The 27,292-nt window shown below is 44.3% G+C and overlaps 2 protein-coding genes and 1 pseudogene across 4 annotated transcripts; all 3 read right to left on the bottom strand.

The window, feature by feature from the left end:
* Positions 1-4,910: 4,910 nt before the first annotated feature.
* On the bottom strand, positions 4,911-7,058 carry LOC136507862 (uncharacterized). Of its 2 annotated transcripts, none has more exons than XM_066502459.1 (6): positions 6,711-7,058; positions 5,920-5,995; positions 5,755-5,817; positions 5,456-5,500; positions 5,315-5,377; positions 4,911-5,216 (listed from the first exon to the last, which is right to left on the bottom strand). In XM_066502459.1, the coding sequence occupies exons 1-6, from the start codon at positions 6,959-6,961 to the stop codon at positions 5,124-5,126; spliced, it is 591 nt and encodes a 196-aa protein (XP_066358556.1). In that variant the 5' UTR covers positions 6,962-7,058; the 3' UTR covers positions 4,911-5,123. The 2 variants fall into 2 exon arrangements, with proteins under 2 accessions (XP_066358556.1, XP_066358555.1); XM_066502458.1 differs by having other exon boundaries at positions 5,920-5,998; positions 6,711-7,056.
* Positions 7,059-7,616: 558 nt separating this feature from the next.
* Positions 7,617-10,863, bottom strand: LOC136507861 (uncharacterized). Of its 2 annotated transcripts, none has more exons than XM_066502457.1 (10): positions 10,350-10,863; positions 10,152-10,194; positions 9,965-10,051; positions 9,766-9,831; positions 9,556-9,621; positions 9,375-9,446; positions 9,183-9,254; positions 8,963-9,064; positions 8,761-8,832; positions 7,617-8,641 (listed from the first exon to the last, which is right to left on the bottom strand). In XM_066502457.1, the coding sequence occupies exons 1-10, from the start codon at positions 10,643-10,645 to the stop codon at positions 8,006-8,008; spliced, it is 1,512 nt and encodes a 503-aa protein (XP_066358554.1). In that variant the 5' UTR covers positions 10,646-10,863; the 3' UTR covers positions 7,617-8,005. The 2 variants fall into 2 exon arrangements, with proteins under 2 accessions (XP_066358554.1, XP_066358553.1); XM_066502456.1 differs by having other exon boundaries at positions 9,168-9,254; positions 10,350-10,862.
* A 6,870-nt stretch (positions 10,864-17,733) lies between these two features.
* On the bottom strand, positions 17,734-26,561 carry LOC136508939 (uncharacterized; annotated as a pseudogene).
* Between the last annotated feature and the right edge of the window lie 731 nt (positions 26,562-27,292).

The raw sequence follows: 27,292 nt of genomic DNA, 5'->3' as shown, positions 1-27,292 counted from the left end.
ATTGCTCTAGTTGATTTGTAGATTTTTTAAATAGGCTATTCACCCCCCTCTAGCCATATTAGGACCTTTCAAGGGGGCAAATGCACTTTCAATAGCCTATTAAAAATTTCTACAACAACATTAGCAAAGATGTTAGACAATTAAACGACGAAGCAAGTGTTACGTTAGCCTACTAAAAATGCAAGCCACCTACCATAATTCTAGTGACTATGATCTCTAAGCACACAAAGGCTAAGTCACTACACTAAGTTAGTGTGCTCTCAAAGGCTAATTGGCATCACACGCCAAACCCGCAACCGGGTGCCGCACAACCAACACAAGATAAGGATCACATAAGCCATGAATAATCCACTAGAGTACCTTTTGGCTCTCCGACAGGGAAAGGTTAAGAACCCCTCACAATCACCATGATCGGAGCCAAAGACAATCACCAACCTCCACTCAACGATCCTCACTACTTGAAGCCATCTAGGTGGCGGCAACCACCAGGAGTAACAAGCGAATCCCACAGCGAAACATAAACACCAAGTGCCTCTAGATGCAATCACTCAAGCAATGCACTTAGGTTCACTCCCAATCTCACAAAGATAATGAATCAATGATGGAGATAAGTGGGAGGACTTTGGCTAAGCTCATAAGGTTGCTATATCAATGCAAATGGCCAAGAGGGTGAGCTTGAGCCGGCCAAACACCTTTTATAGAGGCTCCATCAAAATAGAGCCGTTGGGCTCACACAACAGCCTAACTCGCGCTGACTGGATGTGTCGATCAGAATGACCGGACGTACCTGGTCCAACGTCTAGTCGTGGGATCTTCACCATGTGTCCCGCCTTCAAATTCGCACCACCCGATCTCCAATGGCTAACTCGCTCCCACGCTCACGTTAAAGAAGGACCAAACACGCCAGTCAGGAGACCGGACACGCTAGTCAGGAGACCGGATGTACTAGTGCATAGTTAGCTTGCTCACACGCCCAAACTACCAAGTACTGACTGGACACGCTGCTCCCTCCAGCTACTGCGCATCAGGTCACTTCTAGAGAGGTTCTAGAGCGCCCAAATGCTAATCAGACGCGTCAGATGTACCTCGACTGGACCCAGCCCAACGTCTAATCAGTTCTCTTCCTCTGCGTGCCAAGTTTCGCGCCTGACATTAGCGTACGTCACCTGTGACTGGATGCGGTGCTGCGTTCGGTCGCTGAATCGACTGAGCCCAAGCACACCAACACTTTTAAAAATGACCAGACTCACCACCTCAGTGTCCGGTCACCTCAGGTTCAGCATCCGGTCACTGATTTTTAGTGAAAAACACCTCCTTCACTTCACCAACTTCTCCACCCTGGCTCAAATGTGCCAACCACCAAGTGTATCACCTTGTGCACGTGTGTTAGCATATTTTCACAAACATTTTCAAGGGTGTTAGCTCTCCACTAGATCTAAATGCATATGCAATGAGTTAGAGCATCTAGTGGCACTTTGATAACCGCATTTCGATATGAGTTTCACCCCTCTTAATAGTACGGCTATCGATCCTAAATGTGATCTCACTCGCTAAGTGTCTCGATCACCAAACCAAAAAGCTCCTACCAAGTTTCACCTTTGCCTTGAGCTTTTTGTTTTTCTCTTTCTTCTTTTCCAAGTCCAAGGATTTGATCATCACCATGGTCACACCATCATCATGATCTTCACCACTTGCTCCATCACTTGGAATGTGCTACCTATCTCATGATCACTTTGATAAACTAGGTTAGCACTTAGGGTTTCATCAATTCACTAAAATCAAACTAGAGCTTTCACGTGGCTAGCTCCTGGATGTCCGGATGGACGCACGTGTCTAGACACCCATGAAAGAATCTAGGCCCCTAGTTGGGTTTCAGTGATTAATGACAATACATGATTACTATGACTAACGTGTGTTTTGCAGAGGCAATTAAGTTAGGTCATGATAATGGAGATCGATTAGGCTATCATGGTGGTCATGCCCCTACGATGAAAATCGTTTCAGTTTTCAAAGGATGGACGACAAGGTTAAGGATGGACTAGTTCTAAGTGTCATTTGGTGTTGAAGAGACACTTATAGTAGTTTAGGACTTTGTTTTTCCTTTGGCCATACTATTAAGGGGGGTATGGACGAGTAGCTTGACCTAGGTAAGTCTAGTGGGTTAGGTGTGGTGCACACTTGCTAAACCTAGCACTAGGTAGCTCCTAAAAATCCCTTAGATCAATTGGAGCAAACTTTATTCACATATGTTTGAAAGTTGGAAGTGAATGGAGGGTTAAATACTAATCGGATGCTGGCTTCAGTGTGACCGGACGCTGGCGCAGAGTCTGGTCAGTTCATTTGATCAAGGTGAAGTCGTTTGGAAGTGATCGGACGCTGAGAGGTGAAATGATCGGACGCTGAGGGCCAGCGTCCGGTCGACTCCAGTAAGGTTCTAGAGAGGGAAAATCATGACCGGACGCGTCCGGTCAGTGATGACCGGACGCTGTCCAGTGTCCGATCACCATTTGATCACTAGAGTTCAGGGTGAACTGACCGGCGCGTCCGGTCGCCCCGCAGAGACACATAACGATTCGTTTTTCAGCCCATGTTATAAATACTTCCTCCATTCGTGTGTGGGGGTACTTTTGCTCATTTCAACAGCTGAGAAACACCTTTGAGAGTGCCAAAAAGAACAAGGTCCTAGTGAGATGATTAAGATTTGAGAATCCCAAAGAGAACCCTTATTAGTGAGATCAAGAGTAGCAAAGTGTACATCCACCCTTCTCATTAGGCTTGTTGTGGTCAAGTGAGAGTTCGTGCTTGTTACTCTTGGTGATCGCTATCACCTAGACGGCTTGGTGGTGATTGGGAGCTTGGTGATCATCCGGTGGAGCTTATGGATGACCCAACTCAAGTTGTGAGCGGTTGTGGATGATTCACTGTGACGGAGTGTCAAAGAATCAACCCGTAGAGAGCACTTGATCCTTGCGCGGATCAAGGGGGAGCTACACCCTTGCGTGGGTGCTCTAACGAGGGCTAGTGGGGAGTGGCGACTCTCCGATACCTCGACAAAACATCACCATGTTCCTCCTTCTCTCTTTACTTTGAGCATTTACTTTGAGCAATTCAATACTTGTCTTTACATTCATAGAATTACCATGATAGAGTAGGATTGGAACTTAAATTGCAAGACTTTTTATGCGGTAGAACTTTAGAAACACTTTCTAGGCACAAGGGGCTAATTGGGCTAACCGTTGGATTTAATTATTCAAAAAAAATTAGAATTAGCCCAATTCACCCCCCTCTTGGGCATCTTGATCCTTTCGGCCCACGTAGCCCGCCCCTGTCCGCCTCGCCCCGCGCCCGCGCGCACACCCTGCCCCTGTCGTTGCGCCCATGACTCCTTCCAGCGACCCACTCCTCTCTCTCTCCATGTGGGCGGGACCCAGGAGTTGTGATGAGGACGAGCATGGCCCCGTCCGCAGAACCCAGGCGCGCCCACGTACCTCGACCGCTGGCCCCAGCGCGCCCCATCCACCTGCACCTGGCTCGTCGTGCCCAATCCCCTAGCGCTCGGGCCATGCCCCCGTGACTATCTGAACACCCCTCTAAAACATGAAACACTTGAATACAACATATGTTTAAAGCAGATGAAACATTTAGAACATACACATAAAATATGTGTGTGAAACATATGCAACGTCTAGATAAAACACTTGCAAACTTGCAACATGAAAACACTTACTGCAACGTAAGACTGAAATAGCTAAAACCATTGGAACATACTCTTGCAACATGCGTAAAACATATGCAACATCCAAATAAAAAACGCTTGCAAACATATGTCTGAAAACACATGAAACATTTTGAACAAACGCTTGCAACATGCCCCTGAAATACTTGCAACATACCTCTGAAACACTTGAAACATACGCTTGCAACATGTCAGGCGTGGCAATCTAGTGGGCGACGACCACCACGTCAGGCGCGCTGAGGAACTCGGCAACCGCCTCGATGGGCAGATCGGGGTTGGGAGGCGGCGAAGCGAAGAGCACCACAGACTTGGCCGCTCGCGAGCTTCTTCTGCTACCCGGGCACGAGCAGCCTCGAGGCCGGTGTGAGGTATAGCACGACCGCGATGCCCTTGCCGTCTCCAGCCGCAGGAGGTGGTGATGAGGAGGATGCCGGCGCCAATGACGATGATGAGGGCGGGGGCGGGCGGGAGGCGCGGAGGCTGTGAGGGCCACGGGACGGAGGAAGCGAAGCGGCATTATCGTTTTTCTTGCCAGCCCGGACTCCGCCACCATCTCTAGATTTATGATTATATGGAATGGATTAAATAAATTTCATGTAATAAAACAGCAGAAAAATGGCGGTTGTACTTATAGCTCGTTGAGCATTCAGGATCGAATAACTAGCGTAGAAAGTCATAGCCGTATATCACGGTATGGTCCTGAACATATTTAGATAGGGTGATACACACTAGTGAAGTCCACATAAAACAACAAGTTCCATAAGGGCCCGTTCGGTTGGGAGATTCCTGGCCAGGAATCTTTCCACTCATCCACGGTTATATAAGTTTGACTAAACAGTTCCGTGGCACTGTTTCCCCATAACCAAACACTGCCTAACACAGGAATCCCACAAAACAATTCCATTGTCATTGAAATTTGACGTTGCCGCATAGTACTATGTTATCCGACGACCAATTGATGCTGTGGTTCAACTGGGCCGAAGCTCACATCAAATTTTGAGCAGCTCGGCGTCTCTGGCAGGGAGTGGCACTCGAGTCAAAATGATTATACACAAGGATACCAACAATTTCACGAATCAACAACGATTGAGCTTGGCACTGAAGCGTCACCATCCACGGCAGTAAGTTGCCACAAGAACAATGAATCCCCAATGAAACAGTTTGACAAAAAACAAGGAGCAATCACAAAAGCTGGAAATTCTTGACTGACAACATAAAATTCAAATCAATTACAGTACACCTTCACTCGGTTGCTAGTTAAGCATAAAAAAAATTTGGTGGCCAAGTTATAGACAAGAAACAAAACTCTTATAAGTATCACCAAAAGCACCAGTGGACGACAATCAAACGGGCATTCTGCACCTTCCGCGACAGCAATTCCAACCCATCAATCGTAACTGGCATTCAGGAACTTCAACAGTTCGTTTCGCTTGCTCTCAGCAGCCTTGTCTTCCTTTGTCTTCTCAAGCTTCATCATTATCTACAAATGAAGTCAGTCAGTTAAATGCAACTCTCGCTTTGCTTTTCATTGCGCTTGTAAGAAAAATGACAAGCTCATCATTTGTTTTTTATCCTCACCTTTTTACCAGAGATTGCACTCCTTTGAGGACCTTCTTCCTTTTCTTTGTCGCGTCCAAGAAACTAATGGATAAAATAAAGGATGTTTCAAACCGATAAACGCAACAAAGTACATAGAATGCAAAACAAAATATATTATACCTTGGAAAGCTGGACAGGGCCATCAGCATGCTCACTCTCTTTCTTCTGTATAAAGCTCCCCCATTTATAATAGAACACAACCAACCCACCAACAGGACAAGCAGCAGACCAATCCACCATGTTGTTACCCGTTCATCAACCCCAGCTCCAATGTCAAAGAGCCAGCCCAGAAACAGGCACAAAGAAATATAAGGACCTCTTGTGTGGAAGTATAAATGATAAAATATACTTCTATCACCAACATGTTATGTTAAGCCATCATAAAAGTTTAGTAGTTTCTGAATAAATAGGAAATTTACCTCTTTGTGTTTACTCTTGTCTCGTCTATGATGCCTATCTTTGCTTCGCTCCCTCTCCCTAGACTGTCACACAAGGAAATGCAATGAAGCCAAAGACATATTTAGATGCCTGAGCATGAAAACCTTAAGAAAACATCAATCAGGCACAAATCACTGGACCAGTACCTTTCTTGATCTGCTGCTCTTCTTATGCTTCCGAGATCTGCCAGACACCTCACGGTCACTGTCATAAGAGCTTGTGCTGCTACAATGAGAACAACATACTTCAGTATGAGAAAACCAGGAAGAACCCCATGGAAATATAAGTTTTCCTTTGTTCAGTCAGAAACAACAAAATGGCTATAGCAGTTGCTTGTTCAGGGAGCCATATACATGTTCACCAAATTTTCGTACTTGCTCCTAACCAGTCTCCCCTAAATCGACTTCATCAATTTAATCATGAAACCATCATTAGTTCAGATTGTCTTAGCTGCAGTATCTAACTATTTCAAATGTACTCTCGGACACAATATCCACCATTAAGTTCAGACTGCCTTAGCTGCAGTATCTAACTATTTCAAATATACTCTGGAACACAATAAGAATTATGATATGTGCAATTTCAGGCGAAATGATAAGAATTATGATATGTGGTATGTGGAATTTCAGGTGAAATGATGTACACACCAAAAATCCCAGGTTATTGCCCAATATAACATCCACATCTGGTACAATCCCATCCAAATAAAAAACCGTGAACTCCAAATCGCCGTTCCATCAATCCCAACATAAGCATAAAACCGAGTTAATTTACGAACGAAACGCAGAATCCAACACCAACACTAATCACAGGCTGCTTTCTCTCGTTCCACCCTTCGGATCACGAACCGCACCTTCCAGATCGATCACGAGACAACCCTTTATCCTCCTAACCCTAGGTAGAGAAACGCCGAGAGGGAAGAGGGGGATCAGTTCACCTGTAGCTGTCGTCGTCGGACGGGGACCGCCGCCGCGAGTGCTCCCGCTCGCGGCGGCGGCGCTTGTGGCGGGACCTCCGGTCCTTGCGCGCCTTCAGCGCGGATGAGGACGCGCCGTCCTTGCGGCGGCTGCTGCTCCGGTGGCGGTGGCGGCGGCGGCGGTCGCTCCCCGAGGAGGTGGAGCCCGAGTCGGAGGAGGATCCCGTGCTGTCCGTGTAGGACGAGGAGGAGGCGGCTGGGGACCGCGCCATGGCTCCCGGCGGCGGCGCTCGAGAGGATTCACGCGAGGATGCAGCGACGGGAAACGCGGGTTTTTTTTTTTTTATATATATACTGGGAAACGCGGTTTGATCTGCCTCGCAGTGAGACGTCTCCTTTCCACGAGCGCTGGGCCGGTACGGTTTCTCCCGGGTAAAAAAAAAGCTCCCTGCCAGGCTTAAATGTGGGCCTTGATTCCTCTCAATAAAAAAGTGGGCCTAGATTCCTTCTCCAAGGAAAAAAAAGTGGGCCTGAATCCTTACCATATTGCACAAGTTATTTTTTACTTTTGAGTGCAATTTGTTTCATCTTGAAATATACTGTACAGTAGACAATGTAGAAACATGATCATTTATTAGTCTCATTGATCAAGTAAGATTCTATATAATTCTAACTGTAAATTACATGCATTGTTGTCAAATCTTCTCTGTTTCGTGATTGGGTCGCTTTTTCGTTATTTTTACTCCACGCTTGCTGAAAAGAAGTTGCTCCATACATTTAGCTTATGGATGATAGTCTCACCTGTATGTTCGCAATGGTAGCATTAGACAGGTTTAGACATGCCAGGGTCGGTCTATCATAGATGGGCAGCAAGACATCAGACATGCATGGTTGACCGAGAGGGTAAATCAAACAAAACCAAGCACGAACTTCAACATGGTTTGGGCACTATCATAGATTTTATCAGCAATAACATACCCTACAGAATAATATTTTTTTATAAAGAAAAAACAAGCGCTCCTGAACCTGAAGAATCCAACTGTTCTCGGACCTCCTTGGTTCTTCCTTTTGGTAGTTGGCACCAGACTTGTAACTATTCCAGTACAGACAGATCGTGCTGCATAATGGCCATCTGAATTCTGTTCATGACCCGTGGTAGACTTTTTCTTTCTATCTTGTACTTTGTACACTCCAGCTCTTAACTTCACCGTTCATGAGTGTGCGTGTGAGGCCATGAAAATCCCAATGGAACTTTGCAACCTCGTCCGGAATTATATTGATCACTGATAGCACTTGATTGTTTTGCCCTTGCAAACTTATGGCAGATCCATCTGGAGTTTTGTTGCTCGGGAAGGGGCGTATAAGCGCACGATGATTGTTATTCCCATGGCCAGTGCGAATATTAGAGCTATAACGACCAGAGCAGAACTCCTGCAATCCATGGTCGCCATGTCACCTTCTCCCTGCATTGCTCCTCCTTTGCTGATCAGGTCAGTATGCTCCCTGCTTAGCTCACCGTCAGTATAATCTTGCTCTATCTTCATCCCTGTCTCGTTGGGTCTTGGAAACTCTGGCTCTTTCTTCACTATGGGCTTAACCAGTGATGACAGTGCTGGTCCTACCAGATCTTTCTTTTCGTCCTGCTCGAGCTCACCCTTGTCTGTGATTGTTCTTTCACCCTGCTTTGCTTCTTCTGTTTTTGTAACAGTATCTTCTGTGTCTGCAACAGTATCTTCTGTTTCTGTAACTGTATCTTCTGTTTCTGTAACAGTATCAGTAACCATGTCATCTAAGAGTTGGTCTTGATGCATCATCAACTGTGCCGTCGGCGTGTTCTCCATTGATTCAGCCTCTTGAGTAACATCACTCTCATCATTATGTTTACTGAGGATGATCCCTGGACCTTTGATGCAGAGTTTGCTTTGATCAGAAGCCTCCATATCTTCATTATCCTAATAAAAATCACAGTTCAAAAGAAACAAGCACAAAAAATAAGGCTGCACAGATGACCAAATTTTGACCAGACATTGCAGATTCCAAAATTTTGACTGAAGAGCGAAGAAACAAATACTTTTTGGGCTATCTCTTTCTCGATGTCCTTCTTGCTTGGGTCCTTTTCAACCTTCTCCACACTTCCACTAACCTGTAGCAAAAATTTAGAAGGACATGCAAAGATAAGAATGTAACAATGAGGCTCCAGACTTCCAGAGAATGCCCATGCAACTATGCAGGCAGTACAACACAAACGATTCAGCTTTCAGAATTGTACATACCAAACAAACATTGACCATTTCCTGCATGATGGTCTCGACAGGGCTCCTGCTCGAACTCTGATCAATTCCTTGAACGTGAATTTTCTCAACATGTTCATTGTCCTGACAATGAAATTCAGAAGAACGAAAATAAATTAACATAAGGCACCTAAAACAACCACTGCATATATAGCAATAGGGTTTCAATGTTCACAGTTATGCTTACCAAACAAGAACTAACCATATCATGCACAGTGATCTCGACATGGTTGCAGCTTGACTTCTGCTCAACTTTTTCGACATGTTCTTTGTCCTGAAACTCAAATTCAGAAGAAATGAACAGAAGGTACCTACGAAGCTACGACAATCACTGCACAAATAGCATATAAAGGTTTCAGTTTCTCCCAATGTTGCATAGCAAACAAACACTAACCAGATCGTGCGTGTGAACCTCGACAGGATTGCTGCCTGAAATCTCATCAATTTTCTCTTCATGCTTGCTCTCCTAAAACCCATTTTTTTTTACAAATGAAGCCATTTAAATAATCGCAGTGCATGCAAAATAGCATAAAGGTTTCAGTTTTCCCAATGTTGCATAGCAAACAAACACTAACCAGATCATAGACCTCGACAGGATTGCTGCCTGAATTCTCATCAATTTTCTCTTCATGCTTGCTCTCCTGAAAACCAATTTGTTTTCCCAAACGAAGCCATTTAAATAATCACAGTGCATGCAAAATACAGTATTTTTTGAAACAAGCAAAATACAGTATTGATGTATATTGATTCGAGGTTAGTTAATCCGTTTGGACAGAGAAACACACCAATTGATCTGCAGTGATTTCATCATCCATGTGAATCTGATGGCTTTCCTCTGAGACGTTGCCATCCTGACACCATTATTCAGAAGATTTTACAGAGAGATAAGGTCACAACAACAACAACAACAACAAAACATGTATATGGTAATACCCCAATGAACAGAGTTATCAACAATTATGCATGCAGAGCAGAAGCACTAACCAATCTACTGGATCCAATATCGGTGTTGCCCGCGCTCAACTTCTCATCGGACTGATCAAGCTCCTGCACCAATGAGCCACCCTGAACCTACAAATTTGAACCGATTTTGCATGTAAAATTTCACATGAAAAGGCAAGAATCCAAGAACTCCACTTTCCATCAATCAATGCGGTAGGTGACTCCTCACCTTCCCATCCTCGACAATTCCGCCATCCAAAACCTCTTCTTTCCTGCAAAGAATCCACCCCAAACAAAACGTTCTTTTCAGCTCCAACGCCCAGCAGGAAAACAATACAGATCATCTGATATTCAATTCAATCTTATAATCGACAAAAGTTAACGAATTTCAAAGCGGCTCTGAAGTCTGAACAGATGTGAGACGTACGCTGGCAGCCGGAGCTCAGGCTGGTCCACGGCACCATCCTTCTTGACGTGGCGCGAGCGGCGCCACGCGAGGACGGCGGCCCCGACGACTGCCGCTCCGCCGATGAGCAGCAGCGCCCCGACGCCGTGCGGCGCCCGCGCGCGCACGCGGAATTTCATGCCGCCGCCGCCGCCCTTCTTCCTCTCGGCGGCAGCTCCGGCTTCCTTCTCGTCCTGCTCCCGCTGCTGCTGCTGCCCCCGCGGTTCCTGGGCGGCGCCAAGAACGTGGCCTCCGACTGCCCAGCCGCCACCTTCCATGACAAGGGCGTGCGGCGCGGCGAATTAAAGGTCACGCGGCTTGGATGACGATCCTTCCCCTCCCTCCTAATTAAGCGGTTGGGACCTGGGTTGGTGCGCCGGTCCGGCTTCTCCTACGCGCGCGCGCGTGTGTTCTTGCGCGCGTTCTTTCTAGAGAGAGAGAGAGAGAGAGAGAGAGAGAGAGAGAGAGAGAGAGAGAGAGAGGAGGAGGAGGAGGAGGAGGAGGAGGAGGAGGAGCTGTCGAGGTTTTAGGGTGGGTGGAAGAAGGGCCGGTCGGGTCGCATGGCCACTCGTCGATCGATCGCAGCTCGCAGAGTGCCAGAGTCGCCGCGCAGACCCAGAACTCTCGGATCCCCAACGGATTGGGAAGGAAAGTGTCGCTGGACTGCCCGAAAACTAAAGGCAAACCTGCCTGCGTGTGCTCTTAAATGCGTCATGGATCGCAGTAATGCTTTTGTTATCCGTAGTTTTGTGAACATAAATTGTGATCAAGAGTCAAAACTGAATTTTTTAGCAAACTTTAGAGGGAAACCTCTCCGAGGGTACACGACGAGGTGGCACACGTGTTTGGTGTTTCTGACCTGTGCCGTTCGCTGGTACGAACCAGACTCTTCCCCTCGTAAGTACTGTTTATCAAACCAGCCGAATCATATTTTTCTACTAACAAACTAATTGAAATCGTGTTTTTTTAGTCAAGTTTCGTACCAGCGAACGGGGCCACAAAATACATGTATGACTTCATCTGATGCATCACGACACCGTTGAGAAAATGCCAAAATGGAATCCTGATCGTCGCAACATAGGGACAACAGCTCGGTCCTGTTTAGCATGGTTTAACTTTTTTACTAATTTTTTTGGAGTAGGTCATAAAAACTACTTCTGAGAAGCAGCTTAGGTAAAAAAAAAAGCTTGATGTTTGTAGCCTACTCCGTACTGACATTTAGAGCATCTCCATGGGTGCCTTGGATATCCCACCACAAATATAATCACGACTACCAATATAAAAACAGGACTACGTGAGATTCAAAGAGTTTAAGGACTGAGAGATAACACAATTGAACACACTTGAGGACCATCAATTGACTTTACTCATACTATTTCAATAATTAAGGAGGTGTTTTTGCAATCTCCTAACAATCCAACCCCGTTATATATCCTTCCTTGTAGGTGAGCCCAAATTGTAAGTGGGTCAAACATTATCTTTACTAGCCACGGCTGCCCGCGCTTCGCTGCGAGTGATATGCTTGGTATAGAAAATCTTAGGAAATATGACAAGGGAAGATCATATGTCTAATATGTTTTCGTATCGCGTTGCTACGAAAAGTCAGGTCTATTTGGTACATTAAATGTTGGAAAAATATGGGAAGGAAAGATAACATGTCTTTTTTCATTACAGTGTTGTAAAGGAACATAGAAGTTGGTAGTCATTACATGATGCCTATTCTAGGCCAGCAAATCAATGCCACGTTAGTGTAAAGAAGTGTTTAATGGAGTTGGGCTCAAGCAACTAACATTCAAAGCACAACATTGGGTGGGATTACATTATAGATGGAAAGAGTAAGAACTACAACGTAGGTACATCTCTAGATGTGAGGGTCTATAAAAGAGTGAATTAGGATTCACTTTCCTTATGCCAAAGCATTACAGTGTGTGGGATTACATTATAGGCAGAAAGAGTAAGCACTACAATATGGGTACATATCCTCCTGCACGGAACAACTTTTAAGGGTTTAGCTTCGGACCGTATTAGCTTGATTCCATGAGGGAACAATGTGTCCACTTAGATCATGCTTCGGAGCTTGAGGAATCCTTTGGGAGGATGGCATGACAACAGACACCATCCCCTGGCGGTGGCTATGTGAGTGGGAGGATTTCTTCTCCATCAGTTGACCCTGTCATAGAAATTACATGGGGAGGCGGGGGGGGGGGGGGGGGGGGGCAGGTCCACAATCGCCGCTTGGATTTTTCTCCATAGTTGCAATTGAAATTCCACCTAGCATGGGGCACTCCCTCTCTTCCAAAGTGAGGGTCCTTCTCCTAGCCCTAGTGACAAGGTAGAAATTCTCTTAACTGTTGAGTGTGTTGGCCTTTGGCTTGCTTGAAGGCTTCAATTGCTGCAGCCTCACGGCTCTCCACTCTAGTTGCTTATGCCTTAGCCTCCGCAAGTTGCACTTCAAGGCTTCTGTCTGCTTCTCAACGTCCTCTGCTCTTCGAATGCACTTCCTCAAATCGGTGGCCCGCCTGTCATACTGCTTATCTAGGGAAAGCAAGTGGTCAGACATGAACGCCGTAGTTGGGTCAGCTTCCTGTAATTTAGGCCCTTCGAGGGGTATCGATCAAATGAAAGCAGACATAGAGGAACGAAAAAAAACAAGGAAAGAAAATAGTGCACGTAACGTACGAATGAAGGAGAATATATATCAATAGAGTAAATAAAATATAAAAAAGAAACAGATAAAAGGAATGGAAATAGAAAAAGAAATAGAGAAAGGAAATAAAAATGGAAAGGGAAAACATTCTTGGACACGGACACACCCTAGCTGCAGGGCCCGTACTACTTCTTTTCTCGTATAGTTTGCTCAAGTCAAATAGCAGTCTGAGCGAAGTTTGCAAGCTGGAAGAATAAATAAGGCCCACTAAAGAAAAGCCCACTTAATAATAAAATCAATACTTGGGACTGGGAAGATTAGCGCCCGTAATCCCATCCTTAAGCTCACGTCCCCGACATCGCTGTACGTCGAAGCGCCGCTGCGGCCATGCATCGGGAACCCTAGCGCCACTCGGGCCTGGCGCCCCACGGAGTCGGCCCATCTTCCACCGTCCGCCTAGGTGCTGACGCCCACTCGCCCAGCGCAGGCAGCGCCTAGGCCCCCAGCCTCGGCTGGCCGCTCGTAGGCCCTCGATGCCCGGTCTGCAACAGAACGATGACACATCAGCGCGACGGCATGCTGGTTCCCTACCTACCTACCCCGAAGGCGAGGCCACGACGACTGGCGGCGGTGGTTCCGCATGGCGGCGAGAACTTGCTGCTGTGGCTGCGCACGGAGGCAACGATCGATGGCTGGTGCGCACAGAGGCTTCAAGGCAAAGCCCGCGCTCATCGCCCTCATCAGCGCTCGCCACCCCTCGTCGGTGCTTTTCCGATTCTTTTCCCCAATTATTTTTTACATCTCTCATATGTGTAGGTACTTGTTAATTGTTGTTATTATACAGCTGCTTATTCAATATTTGTATGTCATGGTTTTAATTTTTTAGTGTTGGTCACGGCCGAAATTACGGCCAAATTTAATTAAATAAATTGATTTTATAGTCCTTAGATTTCATGGGGGTAGGGGGATGATATGAGGTTTGATCCTTTCACTTTCTGAAAGGTGGAGGTGGAAACTTTCCTCTAGCCTAGATACTGACTTATGTATTTTTGTTGACACAAATCCTATTTAACATGTGAACACGATATTTTTAAACCAAAATCTATAATTTTGGTCACCTCAAAAACACCATATTTTGTGAATTCTGGCTGAAATTTTGCCATAAGTTTGAACCCTAAGACATGCACAATTGGGTTAAGGGCAGTTTTGCCAAGGCCCATTCGCCTGTAGCTAACATCATGTTCCTAGTGCCTCTGTTGCTGTATTATGTGCTAACATTGTATAATTACAAGGAACCATTTTAAACTCATCAAGTATAATAATAACGTGGTGAACATGTACTGAACATTAGACAAAATGATGTTATGTGAACTACGATGATCCAACATGGTTGCAGCCGTGAATCTTGTTTGTCTTGAGGTGGAGTTGCCTCGTCAGTTTAGGCTCTCCAGATCATAGCCATAGCCATCCGATCCCAAAGTCAGCAGAATAAAAAACAAACATGGTAAATGGACACCAACAGTCACACCAACACATAGGTGCGGAGATGGCGCTTGTCAGGATCAAAGTTATGTGTTACTTACATATCGTTACAACCATAATCACATGCTAATTAAGTCATCGTGCGAGACCACAACAAAGATCTATCATGTGGTTCTTGGCATGCAACATGTTCTTAGGCCGTTAGCTGTGCTTGATAAAATTTACTGGACCTATGCAGGTGTTCCTATGGCTTCCTCAGGTATGAACTACACCTAGGAGATATGCAAATGTTGGGACATGTTGGCAGGAGTGCGGATTCCTCAGGTATGAACTACGCTGAGGACATATGCAAATGTTGAGAGGAGTGTGTGCGATGGAGCAAGGGATGGCACACGTTTATATACACATGCGAAGCTGAAGGAGTAGTGAGCGTACCTTGTTAGGTGCAACAGCCTCATTTATGAATATGGAAGTACAAATGCCCATTGACACCGGATGGATGGTCTCAAAGTGCCCACTTATTTGTTTTTCGTACGTGGTAAGAAATGCTCACTTGTTTTTATCTGTGGTAAGAAGTGCCCACTTGTTTTTCGTCCGTTGATGGTAAATGCCCTATTCGCTTGAGATTATCAGCCAGAATCAGCCCTACTTTTCAGCCATGAGAATAGTATTTTTCTCTCACAACAAATCAGTCTTACAAATTAGCCGCGACAGGGCCAAAATCTTGTATTCAATGGACAGATGCATTGAATGTGTCCCAATGTTTTCCTAAACGGTAAACAGTCTTTATACGGTCACCCTTCATTTAGCGTTTAGGTTGTTTACACGGTGTTTAAACGAAGTTAAACGGTCTAAACGGTTTTGTACTTTAAAAAAAATACATATAATTATATATGTGCATGTAAAAAATCAAGTGTAGCATTTATACATATTTATCTGAGTAAAAATCAATTATTTTGGTATGTATATATATTTATGCATGTGAAAAGAACCAAATATAGATATTTATGCATGTAACATATCAAGTGTACACATTTATAAATATAATAAACTTAAGTACATAAATTTGTCCATACAAAACTGAACTAGATTTACCTCGTGTTCGCCTAAACAGCCATTTAAACAACAGTTTAGCCCGTTTAATGATGTTTATCTCCGTTCCGTTTAGGCCGTTTAGACCATTTTTCCCGTTTTTGACCAATTAAACGGTCAACCGCTTAATTTTTGTTTACCCCCTAAATAAAACAGTTTACCACCGTTTACCGTTTACTGGCCGTTTAAACGGCTGTTTAATCCGTTTAGGCGAACACTGATGTGTCCACCTACTTCTGATTTACACCAATGAGTGACATGAATGATCGCACTCAGCAAGTGCATGCATGCTTGTCCGATTTTTGTGCTTCATTGAATGCATCCACTTGCTTCACCTACCCATTGCCGTGGTTGAATGCATGGATGGATGCCGGTTGTGAAGTATTTCATCAAGGCCGTAGAATTTCTATCTAGCGCACAAACTAAATGGAACATTACATGGACACCTTGGGAGGCCGCCTAGGCGGCGCGGCCTCATATCTCTAATTTTTCTCACCTTCCCCCACTGAACATCTCTCCCTTGGCCTCCCAGATTCCCAGTCCACACATGGATCCAAATCTATGCACCAACTACCGACAACCATGGAGACCATGACCCCATGACCATGCACCGCTGGTGAGCCAATGTATGGATCCGCCACAGTTGCCCCCTATGTGGAGAAGATGATGAAGTCTAGGGTGGATACATCCTTTGGTGAAAACCTTTGGCTGGCCTTGTGCATCTCTAGCGCTGGGAGGTTTCCGAAGATGATGAATCCTTGGGCGGAGAAGATGATGAATGTTTGGGAGCTCGAACGGCAGTGGCCATGGTGATCAGGGATGTGCTATCTAGATAGTGGCCATGGAAGCTAGCATAGGAGCATATAGTGATGAGAAAGGAAGCCACTCTCTATTTGGTAGTGAGCACTAGTGAGGGAGCACAACGTGTGAGCTTTGGCATGTGTGGCGAACGAGCTCCAACCAACATTGGTGGTGGGCAAAGGGAAGAAGAAGCGACCGTTTTTATGGGTCCAATGCTAATGTGGGGGAGATGCAACTCCTTTATTTAAAAGGAGATGAGGAGTTTTTTAGTGGCCACCAATAATAAAAGGACTATTGGGGGCTGCTGGAATAAGAAAATAGCTTCATGTCCTCAAATATGACATTTTTATGTGGATGAGAGAAATTGTATTAGTGGACTGCAGGAGATACTTTTGTGGAGCTTTTTCTAGGTACTCTCCTGTAACACCCATGAATCATAGACTTGGCATCACACAATCTCAATGAGTGAGGGAGGAGGGTGAGCTTGGGGGACGCAAGATGCCGACGTGGGGTCTCCTCTCCCTGTGAAGGGCTACGGGCCATCGCAACGATAGTAGCCTCCTTTCCTCATGTTGGGGTTTGGTGTCTAAGGGAGACCAATTGTAACACCCAACCCATTAGAAGCCTATAGTCAGGAAAATGTCTAGTTTTCCAAACCTCCGCACCAGTGCCATACCATCCAAGTACCTACGCCTCATGTCCCTTGGGCCTTCGATAAACAACGAAGGCATCACGGTTCGCTTTCCAACAGCTTTTGATCTACCCTCACCAGCATGCAGGCTATCAACCAATCCTTGGTAGAGGTCGGCCCTAATCTCCTTTTGATGATTGCGTATGTAATCCAATCAAGAACTCTCAATTTTGATGTACGTGTCAACCACAAACTGTTGGAAAAGACGTTGGCCATAAAGTATGGGATTAAAGATTCATGACCGTATCTGGAACTTGTAGCAGTAGTAGTCACGCACAGAAACACATAAATTTCCCGGAGAGTCTACAAAAAAACTATGGTATTAGAGGTGTTTCTAGGATAACGGTTTGGTATACATGAAAAGTATAAGAAGATAAATAAACCTATTTCTCTTTCTTCTTCTGTACCACTACGAGCCTTACGCAGGGCACGAGCCATGTTGACATCCTCCATGGTAACACCTTTCTTTAGGATATCCATATGCCATCCAAGCTCACCGCTAGGGAAGAAGAGTGGGTATGAAAGAGCACCATAGCATCCATGGTATGATCGGATGCCATGCCTACTCCTATCTTTCCCATGCAGGACAACACTATTTTGAAACTGACCAAGGAGTTCACTACCCTCGATCCAAACAACAGCCACCTCTGAAGCCATCGTCATGTTGTATGTCCTTCGGTCCAATCGCTAACCAAGGTTAAGTGTGAGATGATAGTCCTCGAGATGTCCAGCCTGCCCCATACTCCCCAATTGTTGTGAGTACGGGTTGCCACGAAGGATGGCCACCAATCTCTCTATAACTTCTTTATCTTTTTTGTACTTCTCTTCCCGACACCTTCGATATCGGTGCTCAAGGCTCGGATCATCATCATAGAAGTAAAGCTCAAGATGTCTAGGCTCCTTACCATCTTCTCTCCTAAATGACCTTATGTTGTGATAGATCATGCCATGTGCACGGAAGGTATATATGTCGTTGTTTCTGATGTTAGCAGTAGCATTGTCGAGGCGACAATAGAGGAAAGTGAAAGAGAAATGGCCATTGAAAAACCTGATATTGTTACGAAAGTGCCTACCATCCGCGTCGAAGCTCATCCAAAACCTCATGAGCTGGTCTGGTATGACTGGCGCATTCAGCTCGACCTTTCCGCTGCGGCAACAGAACCCAGGCGGTTCTTTCGGAAACCTCTTCGCACCGCAGTGGTGGCAATCTAGGACATGTTTTAGCATGTGTGTCTCCCTAGGCATGTTACTATACACCTTGTCATACGGGTCAGGTACTTTAGGGTTAGAAGGCGTGTCTTCCTCAGGAGTATCACTTTGGACATCGTCGTCTCATTCCTCTATTGAAATGACATTTGAACATAAAAATAAAGGTTAGATAAAGGAGTGGATGTTTATAAAGATATTCGGTATTTGGTACAAATACCTTGTCCAGCAAACAGGTATCCCTCGTCCTCTTCCTCATCATCTTCAAATATATCGCCCTCATCATCGTCTGTGATCGTCACAATGCCATGAGATATTACAGCTTGGGTAACAATAAAGGAAAGCAAATACTGTACACAATGTTAAAAGCTATGCAAATTGCCGGTGTCATCAAATAATGGTTGTGCAGGTGTAGATGATGCATTTTGATTGCTTGGTCCAGCGCTTTATGTCAATCACATAATAATCGACATGGTTGAGATAGGAATAAATAAAGTTGTTTCATGTCAAGGAACGGGGATAGGAAGGCCTCGTTATTTACTGTTGTTGGTCATGGTTGACTGAGGTAAGGGTGTATTTTCATCTACGTGGTCTCTAGTCATGCATTCATCATCATTGTTAGCTAGTCCTGTGTTTCGACCGATGTGACGCTCAAACACAGTGTTACAACGGGCTAACAATGCATGTCTTTACCCAGATGGAACCTTCTGTCTATGTGTCATATGACCAGGCAGTATATCACCGCATTCATCATCATCATCATTTGTCTCCTCTGTAGCTTGTGGGAACCTAATAGGTGTTGCACTAGATTCTGGGATAGCCCAATCACTGGGGCTTACTGTGGGTCATTGAGGCCCAGATGAATTTGCAGTGGGCCACTCCATATTTGGATTAAAGTATGGATTCTCCATTGCGGTGGACCCATTGTTTAAGGTGTGTTTCTGCACCTCCCTGGAGCGGTTTTTAGCCACTTTCATTGCCTCTTTACGAAATGGAGATTTATTGTAAAGCCTCTGTTGCTTGCGCCTTTCTTGTTGCTCAGGTGTCATGTTTGCATATGCCAACCTACACCTTGAACGATCAGTCATGAATTGCTTATCTGCTAAATCTCTCTTATGTGAAGCATCGCAATTGGCTATGCCTGTTGTTGAAACATGGGTGCATTGTGACTGCACTTCTTCATTAACTATGCTGCGAGCAGTACTAATTGCATCATCACCTACATAGTTGTGTGTAACCCCCAAAAATTGCATCATTTTAAAATATGTGAATTTGATTTAATTATGCATTTTATGAGCATGTAAACTTAGAAAAATAATAACTTTTGTTAAATTAAAATCAACTATAAGGTCTAGTTACATGCTGCTGCCTATTTATTTTTGTGATGTTTGGGTTTGATCAAAACTGCAAAAGAATTTAAATTTGATTTGAATTTGGTTTTGAAAATGTGTTTAAGAAAAAGAAAAGGATTTTTTAACCTCTCTCTCCCTCTCTCCCTAGCTTTTGGCCCGCTCGGCCTTGTCTCCCTCGCAGCCTAGCTTCCACCTCCTCTCTCCCCATGGCCCAGCGCGCTACGTGCGGCCCGCTTAGCCGGCCGACCCAACAAAGCAAAAGCGTCGGCGCCTCGCTCATCTCTCTCTGTCTGACTGACCAGCCGGTCCCACGCCTGGAGTCGCTGACACGACAGGCCCACATGTCAGTGCCGTCTTCCTCCTCCCGTTCGTGTCCGAGCAGGACTCTGCTCCGCCAGGAGTCCGCCTCCGCCCTGTTTCCGCCCGATTGGCGTGCGCCGCAAGCCACCCCGCCCCTTAAATAGCGCCCTACGCCCGCGCCGCCTCCCTATCTAGCCCAAGAGCAAGCCGCTGCCGTTCCCAGAGACCACAGCGCCGCCGCAACCCTAAGCCGCCGCCGCTGAGTTTGTTTCGCTGCGCCGCTGCTTCTCCGCCCCCTTGACCATGCTGCTGAACATCTTCGTGAGGTAAGGATACCTTGAGTACCGCCTTTGCCCTCTCCCTCGTTCTCTACCACCGGTGCCAACTCGCTGTAGTCTCACCGCCGTACTCGAACCGCCCCGCTTAGCCCCGCGTCGCTGCAGTGCCACGTCGGCCCACTTCGATGCCTTCATCAAGTTCGCCGTGCTCCGCTCTTGCTCCCCGTGTTTTATTTTTGACCGATGATGTCCGGAACGTCAAAAACAACGAACGGCGGCGAGGTCGGGCCGTTTCCGGCCATGGCTTCGTCGCCCAGCTCGTCGCCAGCAACGCCTTCTCCTCCCTCTTCTAATCTGGACCGTCCAGATTAGATCCAACGGATCAGATTTCATCATACCCCTTCGTCTGTCCGATTTGCTAAGAGCCCCTCGGGTTCTTTATATTTGAACCCGCAGTCCTTAGATTCGTTTTAAAATTCAAATTTGTTTATTTTTATTCCAAAAATTAGATCCATCTATTTATAGTATTACCACTGATGTTGTTTTGCTTATAAAAACTTTGTTTTAACTCCGTTTTGATCCATTCAGTCGCGTTAGTTTCGTAATTGAGTAATCTACATGTTCATCCTACTGTTAAACATGTTTTCAACTTTTGAAATTCGAGGTTAGATTTAATCTATTATTTTATTAAAGGAAATCTTATTTAATTCATAACTTCTTCATTATAGCTCCGATTTTCATGATCTTCGCGTCTTTGTGTTCGTAGCGAGACGTAGATTCGTTTTACAAACTTTTCATCATGATTTTATGTTGTTGATGTAATGTTATAATCTATAGCCTTTGTTTGCTATGCACGATGCTTCTAGATGCTTGTATGTTGCTGTGATGATCGAATATAGACGGTGAGCAATTCATGGGTGATCAAGAGTACTACTTTGACGAATAGGATCAACGGGATCAGTAGGAACACTTTGATCAAGGCAAGTATAGCATAGGATCATCCTAGTTTCCTATTAACCTTAATACACTTAATTCATGTGCATGTGTCTCCTTGTTATATTTAAGGATTTCCTAGAATTGGACTTATACCTTGTCACCTATGGGATATGCATTGGGTAGCTTTTGCTAGTGCTCAATTAAACCATGATCTTGTAACTTAACTAATGGTATATGCAATAAACATTAAAACATGCCTTTTTAGCAACTTGGAAAAAGGGACTGAAGTATTTAGCTACTCTCTAAATGCTTCAGATTCCTCTCCCAAAGGACTTATCTGTAAGTGATCATCCGGGACTTACAGTACACATGTGAGGGCCATATGACTTTGGCTTTAGCTCAGTACAAGGACATTTTCTAGCTTGTTAGTGGTTACCTTTATGGCGCAAAAGGGGCTTGACGAATCGGGTATAGTGCGACCTCTGTCTTTATGTGTATAGCCTGCGGGGAGTGTGCCATTTAGAAGGAGAGCTCTACATCTGTTTGCCAATTGAAAACCTAGCAGCACTAACTTATTAGACGAACCTTTGAAGACTTCATAGTGTACCCTGTCTGCTCACCTTGGAAGTGTTTTGGGAGTTATAAACCCGGGCGTATGGGTAATCACGACTCACAGTGAAAGTATACAACCTTTGCAGAGTGTAAAACTGGTATATCAGTCGTGCCCACGGTCACGAGCGGCATTGGAACCCTTATGGAATAGATGATCCCTATTAATTACTTGTTTATGCTATTCATTAATCATGTTTGCATTGATCATGTGTTTACTTTGGGATTATGACAACTTGTTGCTACTCTTATGCTAAAATTATGACAACTAAAAGCTAAATGCTGTTAAACATGTGTCAAGCCTTTGAGCCTCATGAACCCCATGTTACACTTGTTGAGTACGGGATGTACTTACGCTTGTTTATTTTCATTACTTGAATAAAAATCCCGGATAGATAACAGATTGCTATGGTAATGACGACTTCCTTGAGGATTACTAGTTTTGTGGTCAACCAGTTGACATCCCTGTGCTATAGAGCTTCCGTGAAAGAGTTATCTTTATATTTCCACTATATTTATGTGAAGACTATGTGATATTATTCGTGATATAATAAACACTTATGATGATACTTTCTACAATTTGTCGGCTTATGTACGTGATTGATCTCTGGATGCACATAAGATTATGCATCCCATTTTATCTTTAAAATTGGGTGTGACATTGTGTTTGAGTCAAAATATTAGCAGGACAACCAGGACACACCAGATATCCGTCAGTGATCCTCTCATTGTACATAAAGCTACTGATATATTCACCAACACAAAAATGTAGGCGTTGGTGCCATATAAACAACAATTTAATTACCTGATAACCGATTGGATGTAACTATATCATCAATGTTATTTGCATGGAGTGAATCATTCCTATGCAACCAATCATCTCTTCCATTTGGATCCATATTTTCTTATTTGCTGCATCCTGGCCATCTACCAATTGTGACACATCACATATAAGAAATATCAATAGTAATATCTATATTATTATTCACCAACGTTTCTAGTATACAACCATTGGTAGTTTGGATATGTAGGTGTTGCTCCTTTCTTCTTTTATATGCTTCTCAACGTTTTTTATTTTTTTCGTCCCTTTTCTCTTGATACATTGCGTGCCATCGAGCCTTACCTCTTTCTCTTGCATTGTCCAGCATCACTTCCAGCAGCGTTACATCCATATACTATTGATTATCATTTATAATATAAACAATACGTTGAATTGAATATGGTAATTGCCTGTGTATTTTGGTTACCTCCATTAGTAGTGTTAGTCTTGTCACCCAATGGTGCAGGAGAGGCATTATTTTCCATTGAATTTACCCACAATTTAACCAGTCGTCTAATATGATAACCATTAGTTGAAGAATACAAAGAATATGAAAACAGAGTTGAAGAGTTTCTGATAGGAAGCGAACCTTGGACTCGGTGATGTCGTCGCGCCCAGAGCTGAGAAGATCGACACTATAATTACCAGCGACATGATTGAATTAGCGTTAATGCAATAGCATATATATCAAGACAACAGATGTTCATCTTGGTACAAATCCTAACCAAAGTTCAGGCTCAACACGAATTCACAAGCTCCGAATCCTAACCAAAGTGAGGAGTTTGCATTAATCCATTGTGCTTATATTTACAAACAAACTACGAGACCTCTGCTTGCTGTTTAAACAGAGCAGAGGAAACAAATGCTGGTCAGATAAATGCTTTTTGGGAGCGGCACCAAGAACTCACGCCTTTATCTAGGTGATGAATTGACACCAAGGGAGTTTATCTAGGTGATGAATTGACACCAAGGGAGAACCAGTACTGATCTATCTTCTGCAACTGAACAAAGAAGATAAAGGCTAGCTGATTAGGTACTTACATGATCACCTGATGCAATACTGGTGCCGACGTGCTTGCCTGAACTGAGATCCTAAACTCAGCTTTCTCTGTTGCTGTGATGTTCACCTGAAAAAAGAAATTGGTTACCCTTCCTTCATTCATAGAACAAAATAGTACCCAAACACCGTAGTGTGGCCCGAGCAATGGGTAAAGTCACACACATAGTTTTGTCCACTGCAATTCTGTTTGCAACAAAAATACTAAAGCATTGAAACGTGATGCAGCGTCATGTTTCAATCAACAATAGTATGTTACTGGTAAAGCAAGCACATATAATCTCCACAGAAAAAAAGACGGGGGCAAGGCAAACCATTTCCAAATATAAGACAGTTTGACCCGACCTGGAGCTGGACCTCCTTTAATAGCGGGAACAGCCGTTTCTGCAACAGGAGCTTTGGCTTGTGAAGCTGAGGATTGACCAACGTGTGTTTTGGCTGTACTTGCACATAGTCATTAATATATCCACTAATCTAGCTTCTAGCAAGGATGACAGGATGATCATACAGTTGAAGCAAGGCTGGTGATGCTTTCTTGTGGCCGATCAATCTCCCTGTAATTCTTTCCCTCCCTTGATTCTTTCATTACAATGGCCGTCGGACAACATCTCTTGTTTCTTTGGACAATGCAGTTGTCAGCCAACGAATAGCTGCTGAGTTTTATTTTATTAACTGTTTTTCTGTGTAGTGTTTCCCTATTAGTGAGCAGGATAATTTTTTAGTTCACTAAAATAATGTTTTTCAGTTCAAACCTTGCATATTCGCACAACACATACGTATTTAACAAAACTGACATCTACTAATACTGAGACTAATGATGCAAGTAACAGCAATTTTCCCAATTTGTCATGGTTGCTGGTCCTACTATACTACCACAGAAATGATCAGCCGGCTTATGTCCTGAAACTCTGAAGGAAACATCTAGTATACCAGTCTGTCTAGTATCAGCCTAGTTTTCCTTCTGAAAAAATCAATCATTTGAAGGGGAAAAATCAATCAGGGAAGCGTTTATTTTCATGTAGAGTTTCTCATGATATAATTTTTTTAGAAAGAGGATGATATAATAGAACTGTAGTGCTTATTTTCATAAGTACAAACAGAAATAACCATACAATAGTCTGCAGTGATGTTCAGATGGAGAAGGTACTAACAAATGCCTGATTGTGGAGGAATCGAACCAAAGATCAAGTATCTCACCTTCCTATTATATTTCTTCTGCCTTTTTACCACCTCCTTAGGCCATTCAGCAATAAGTCTCTTGAGTTCATATTTCACAAATGGTCTCTTCTGAACAGGCAAATGCTGCCCCCAACCATAAATTATCATCAGGTGAACATGCAAATTCAGGCTTTTACTGCTCCAAAGATGCCATCTTAAATTAAAAAAAAAACAAAGGGGGTGGGGAGTAGACAGCTAGTGATGCATACCGGTTCTTATCCTTATTCAGGGGCAGTGATTTCAGCTGACCATTTGTATCCGGTAGTTCATTCCTAAATCTGTGTCAACCAAAAAGAGAAGGCAAAACAGGATCATTGAAGTGTATATAAAATTGACATAGATCACCAAGATTTAAATATTTGATAGAAATTAGTAGTCGGATAAGGCTCCATAAAAGCGGTACACATCCAAAAACTTATTTTAACTATACAGGCAACAGATTTGTGCTAAAACACATAGGCTCCTGTAACCTACAGGTATAATGTAGAGTCAAATGTCCTTATGTACATGTCACAACCTTCATCAAAAGGTCTGACGTAGAGTAGTTAAAGTTGTAGTTAATAAAGCCATAGAAATATGTAGTTTTTTTGTTACATGAAAACATTAAAAGGTCTTTTTTGCAGTCAGCATAATCTTGTCTTGTGATAATATGGACTTGCTGCTGCTCTGGCACTCTATTTTGTTTTTGCCCCAAATATATATGCATCAGTTATTACCATGGATGAAGCTGAGAAGTACTATTCTGCTTCAGAAAAGCATTAGGTCTGAACTTTGAAGTGAAGAACAAACTTGTAAAAAAATCTAAAATCTTTCACTTATTCCAAATATTGTTATAAACATTACCCAACAACAAACTCATGGGGCTGAAAGAAGAACATTTAGCTTGGAATAAGAATAGAAAGCGGCAAAGCAAGGATGTAGTTCCAGGCCAGCAGAAAGTAATGTCAGGATTTGAATGGGTGATCCAATTTTGTAAGTTTTAGATCAAATAAGCCTGGCCTTAAAAAAGTGATACATGCCAGCTAATTATCAGGACCAATGCAAGTCTGGGTTTGTGAGCTCGATGGGAAGAGATCCAAAATGTACAGGGGTGGAGGCAGGAATACTCTCAATAGACGACAGAAACTGCAGCTAATTATCAGGACGAAGCAAAAGGAAGCATGTAGTAGACGAGGCTGGGCTGGTTGAGGCGCTTACCAGCGAGGATGACCTTGAGGCTTGAGCCGGTGGAGCAGAAGGGCGGGCTCGGCTGCTCAGTCGGCGGACAGGGAAGGGCGGCGGACGGCGGGGTCCTGGTTGCCTGGTTGGAGGCCGCGCACGGACGCCTGCGCCGCCTCTGCCGCCGGGATGCCTCGCCGCCTCCAGCACCGGGACGCCGCGCCGCCTAGGAAGTGGACTCGTGGGGCAGACCGAGCCCGCCTTCCCTGGATACCACTGCCGCGCCCTCGCCGTTGCCTCTTTCTTAGAGCACGGGAACCCACGGCCGTCGCTTCCCCAATGAACAAAGGATTCGGATGGGGCGAAGCAGCTGCGGTTGTGCGGGCGGGAGGGAAGGGCGAGCCACGGACGCGAGCGCGGGGCAGGGAAGGGCGAGCTGGGCGTCGTGGTGGGCGGCGGACCGGCGGTTTCACGGACGCGAGTGCTGGGCAGGGAAGGACGAGCTGGGCGTCGTGCTCGGCAGCGGTTCCACGGACGCGAGCGCGGGGCGTGGGGTTAGCGCGCGATAGATTAGCGTAGGGCGGGGGATTAGCGGCGCGATAGATTCTTGGTTGAGTTCTACGATCCCAAAAATTAATGGCGCCCATAAGATTGATAATTACGTAACTCTGCAGTACTTTTTTTTTAAAAAAAAGAGAGCAAATGCTACTTATAGTCGAATCTATGTTCTTTTTGTTGTTTTGATTTGACGCCCATATGTTAACTTTTAGATGTGTTTGTAAAAATCAAAAGGAGTTGGCTTAATGCTAATCTTTCTTGACGTCTTTTTTATTATTTATATTTATACTAGGTAGCGTGCCCGTGCGTTGTTACGGGATAACTAATAATTTATACTAAAAACACACGGATCGCACGATAAGATAGCAATACTGTAAAAATTAAATACCAACATTAAAGTAACATTTAATCCAAAAAGCAAAGTTTATGAATTTAACACAGTCACGAAGTGCGCGGCGTCGCAGGCTCATAAACTCTAATGTATAGACCTTTTCGTGATGCGACTAAGATAATATTTTATATTGATAGAAATAAATCTTCGATATCCATTTCTTTCATTGTAATCCATTTATCTGGACAATGTTTGAGGTGAGGGCACGGTTACAATTTTTAGTAGCTCTGCGATATTGTTCGAAGCTATGAGATGATTGATGTCTTGCAATGATTCTTTCATTAATTTAGTTTTCTATCTATGTTTAATTGTTTATTCAGTCTATTTTA

This window comes from Miscanthus floridulus, chromosome 15, assembly GCF_019320115.1.
Source record: "Miscanthus floridulus cultivar M001 chromosome 15, ASM1932011v1, whole genome shotgun sequence".
Classification (NCBI taxonomy): Eukaryota; Viridiplantae; Streptophyta; class Magnoliopsida; order Poales; family Poaceae; genus Miscanthus; species Miscanthus floridulus.
Note: the sequence above shows the minus strand (reverse complement) of the source record. Positions and strands in the feature narration are given on the sequence as shown.

Coding starts and splice junctions, on each gene's coding strand:
- LOC136507862 (XM_066502458.1), bottom strand. CDS start 6,961: ATGGCGCGGTCCCCAGCCGCCTCCTCCTCGTCCTACACGGACAGCACG. Junction 5,818..5,919: donor AGAGCAGCAGATCAAGAAAG/GTACTGGTCCAG, acceptor CTTGTGTGACAG/TCTAGGGAGAGGGAGCGAAG. Junction 5,217..5,314: donor GTGCAATCTCTGGTAAAAAG/GTGAGGATAAAA, acceptor CTTCATTTGTAG/ATAATGATGAAGCTTGAGAA.
- LOC136507861 (XM_066502456.1), bottom strand. CDS start 10,645: ATGGAAGGTGGCGGCTGGGCAGTCGGAGGCCACGTTCTTGGCGCCGCC. Junction 10,052..10,151: donor GAATTGTCGAGGATGGGAAG/GTGAGGAGTCAC, acceptor TCAAATTTGTAG/GTTCAGGGTGGCTCATTGGT. Junction 9,622..9,765: donor AAATCACTGCAGATCAATTG/GTGTGTTTCTCT, acceptor ATTGGTTTTCAG/GAGAGCAAGCATGAAGAGAA.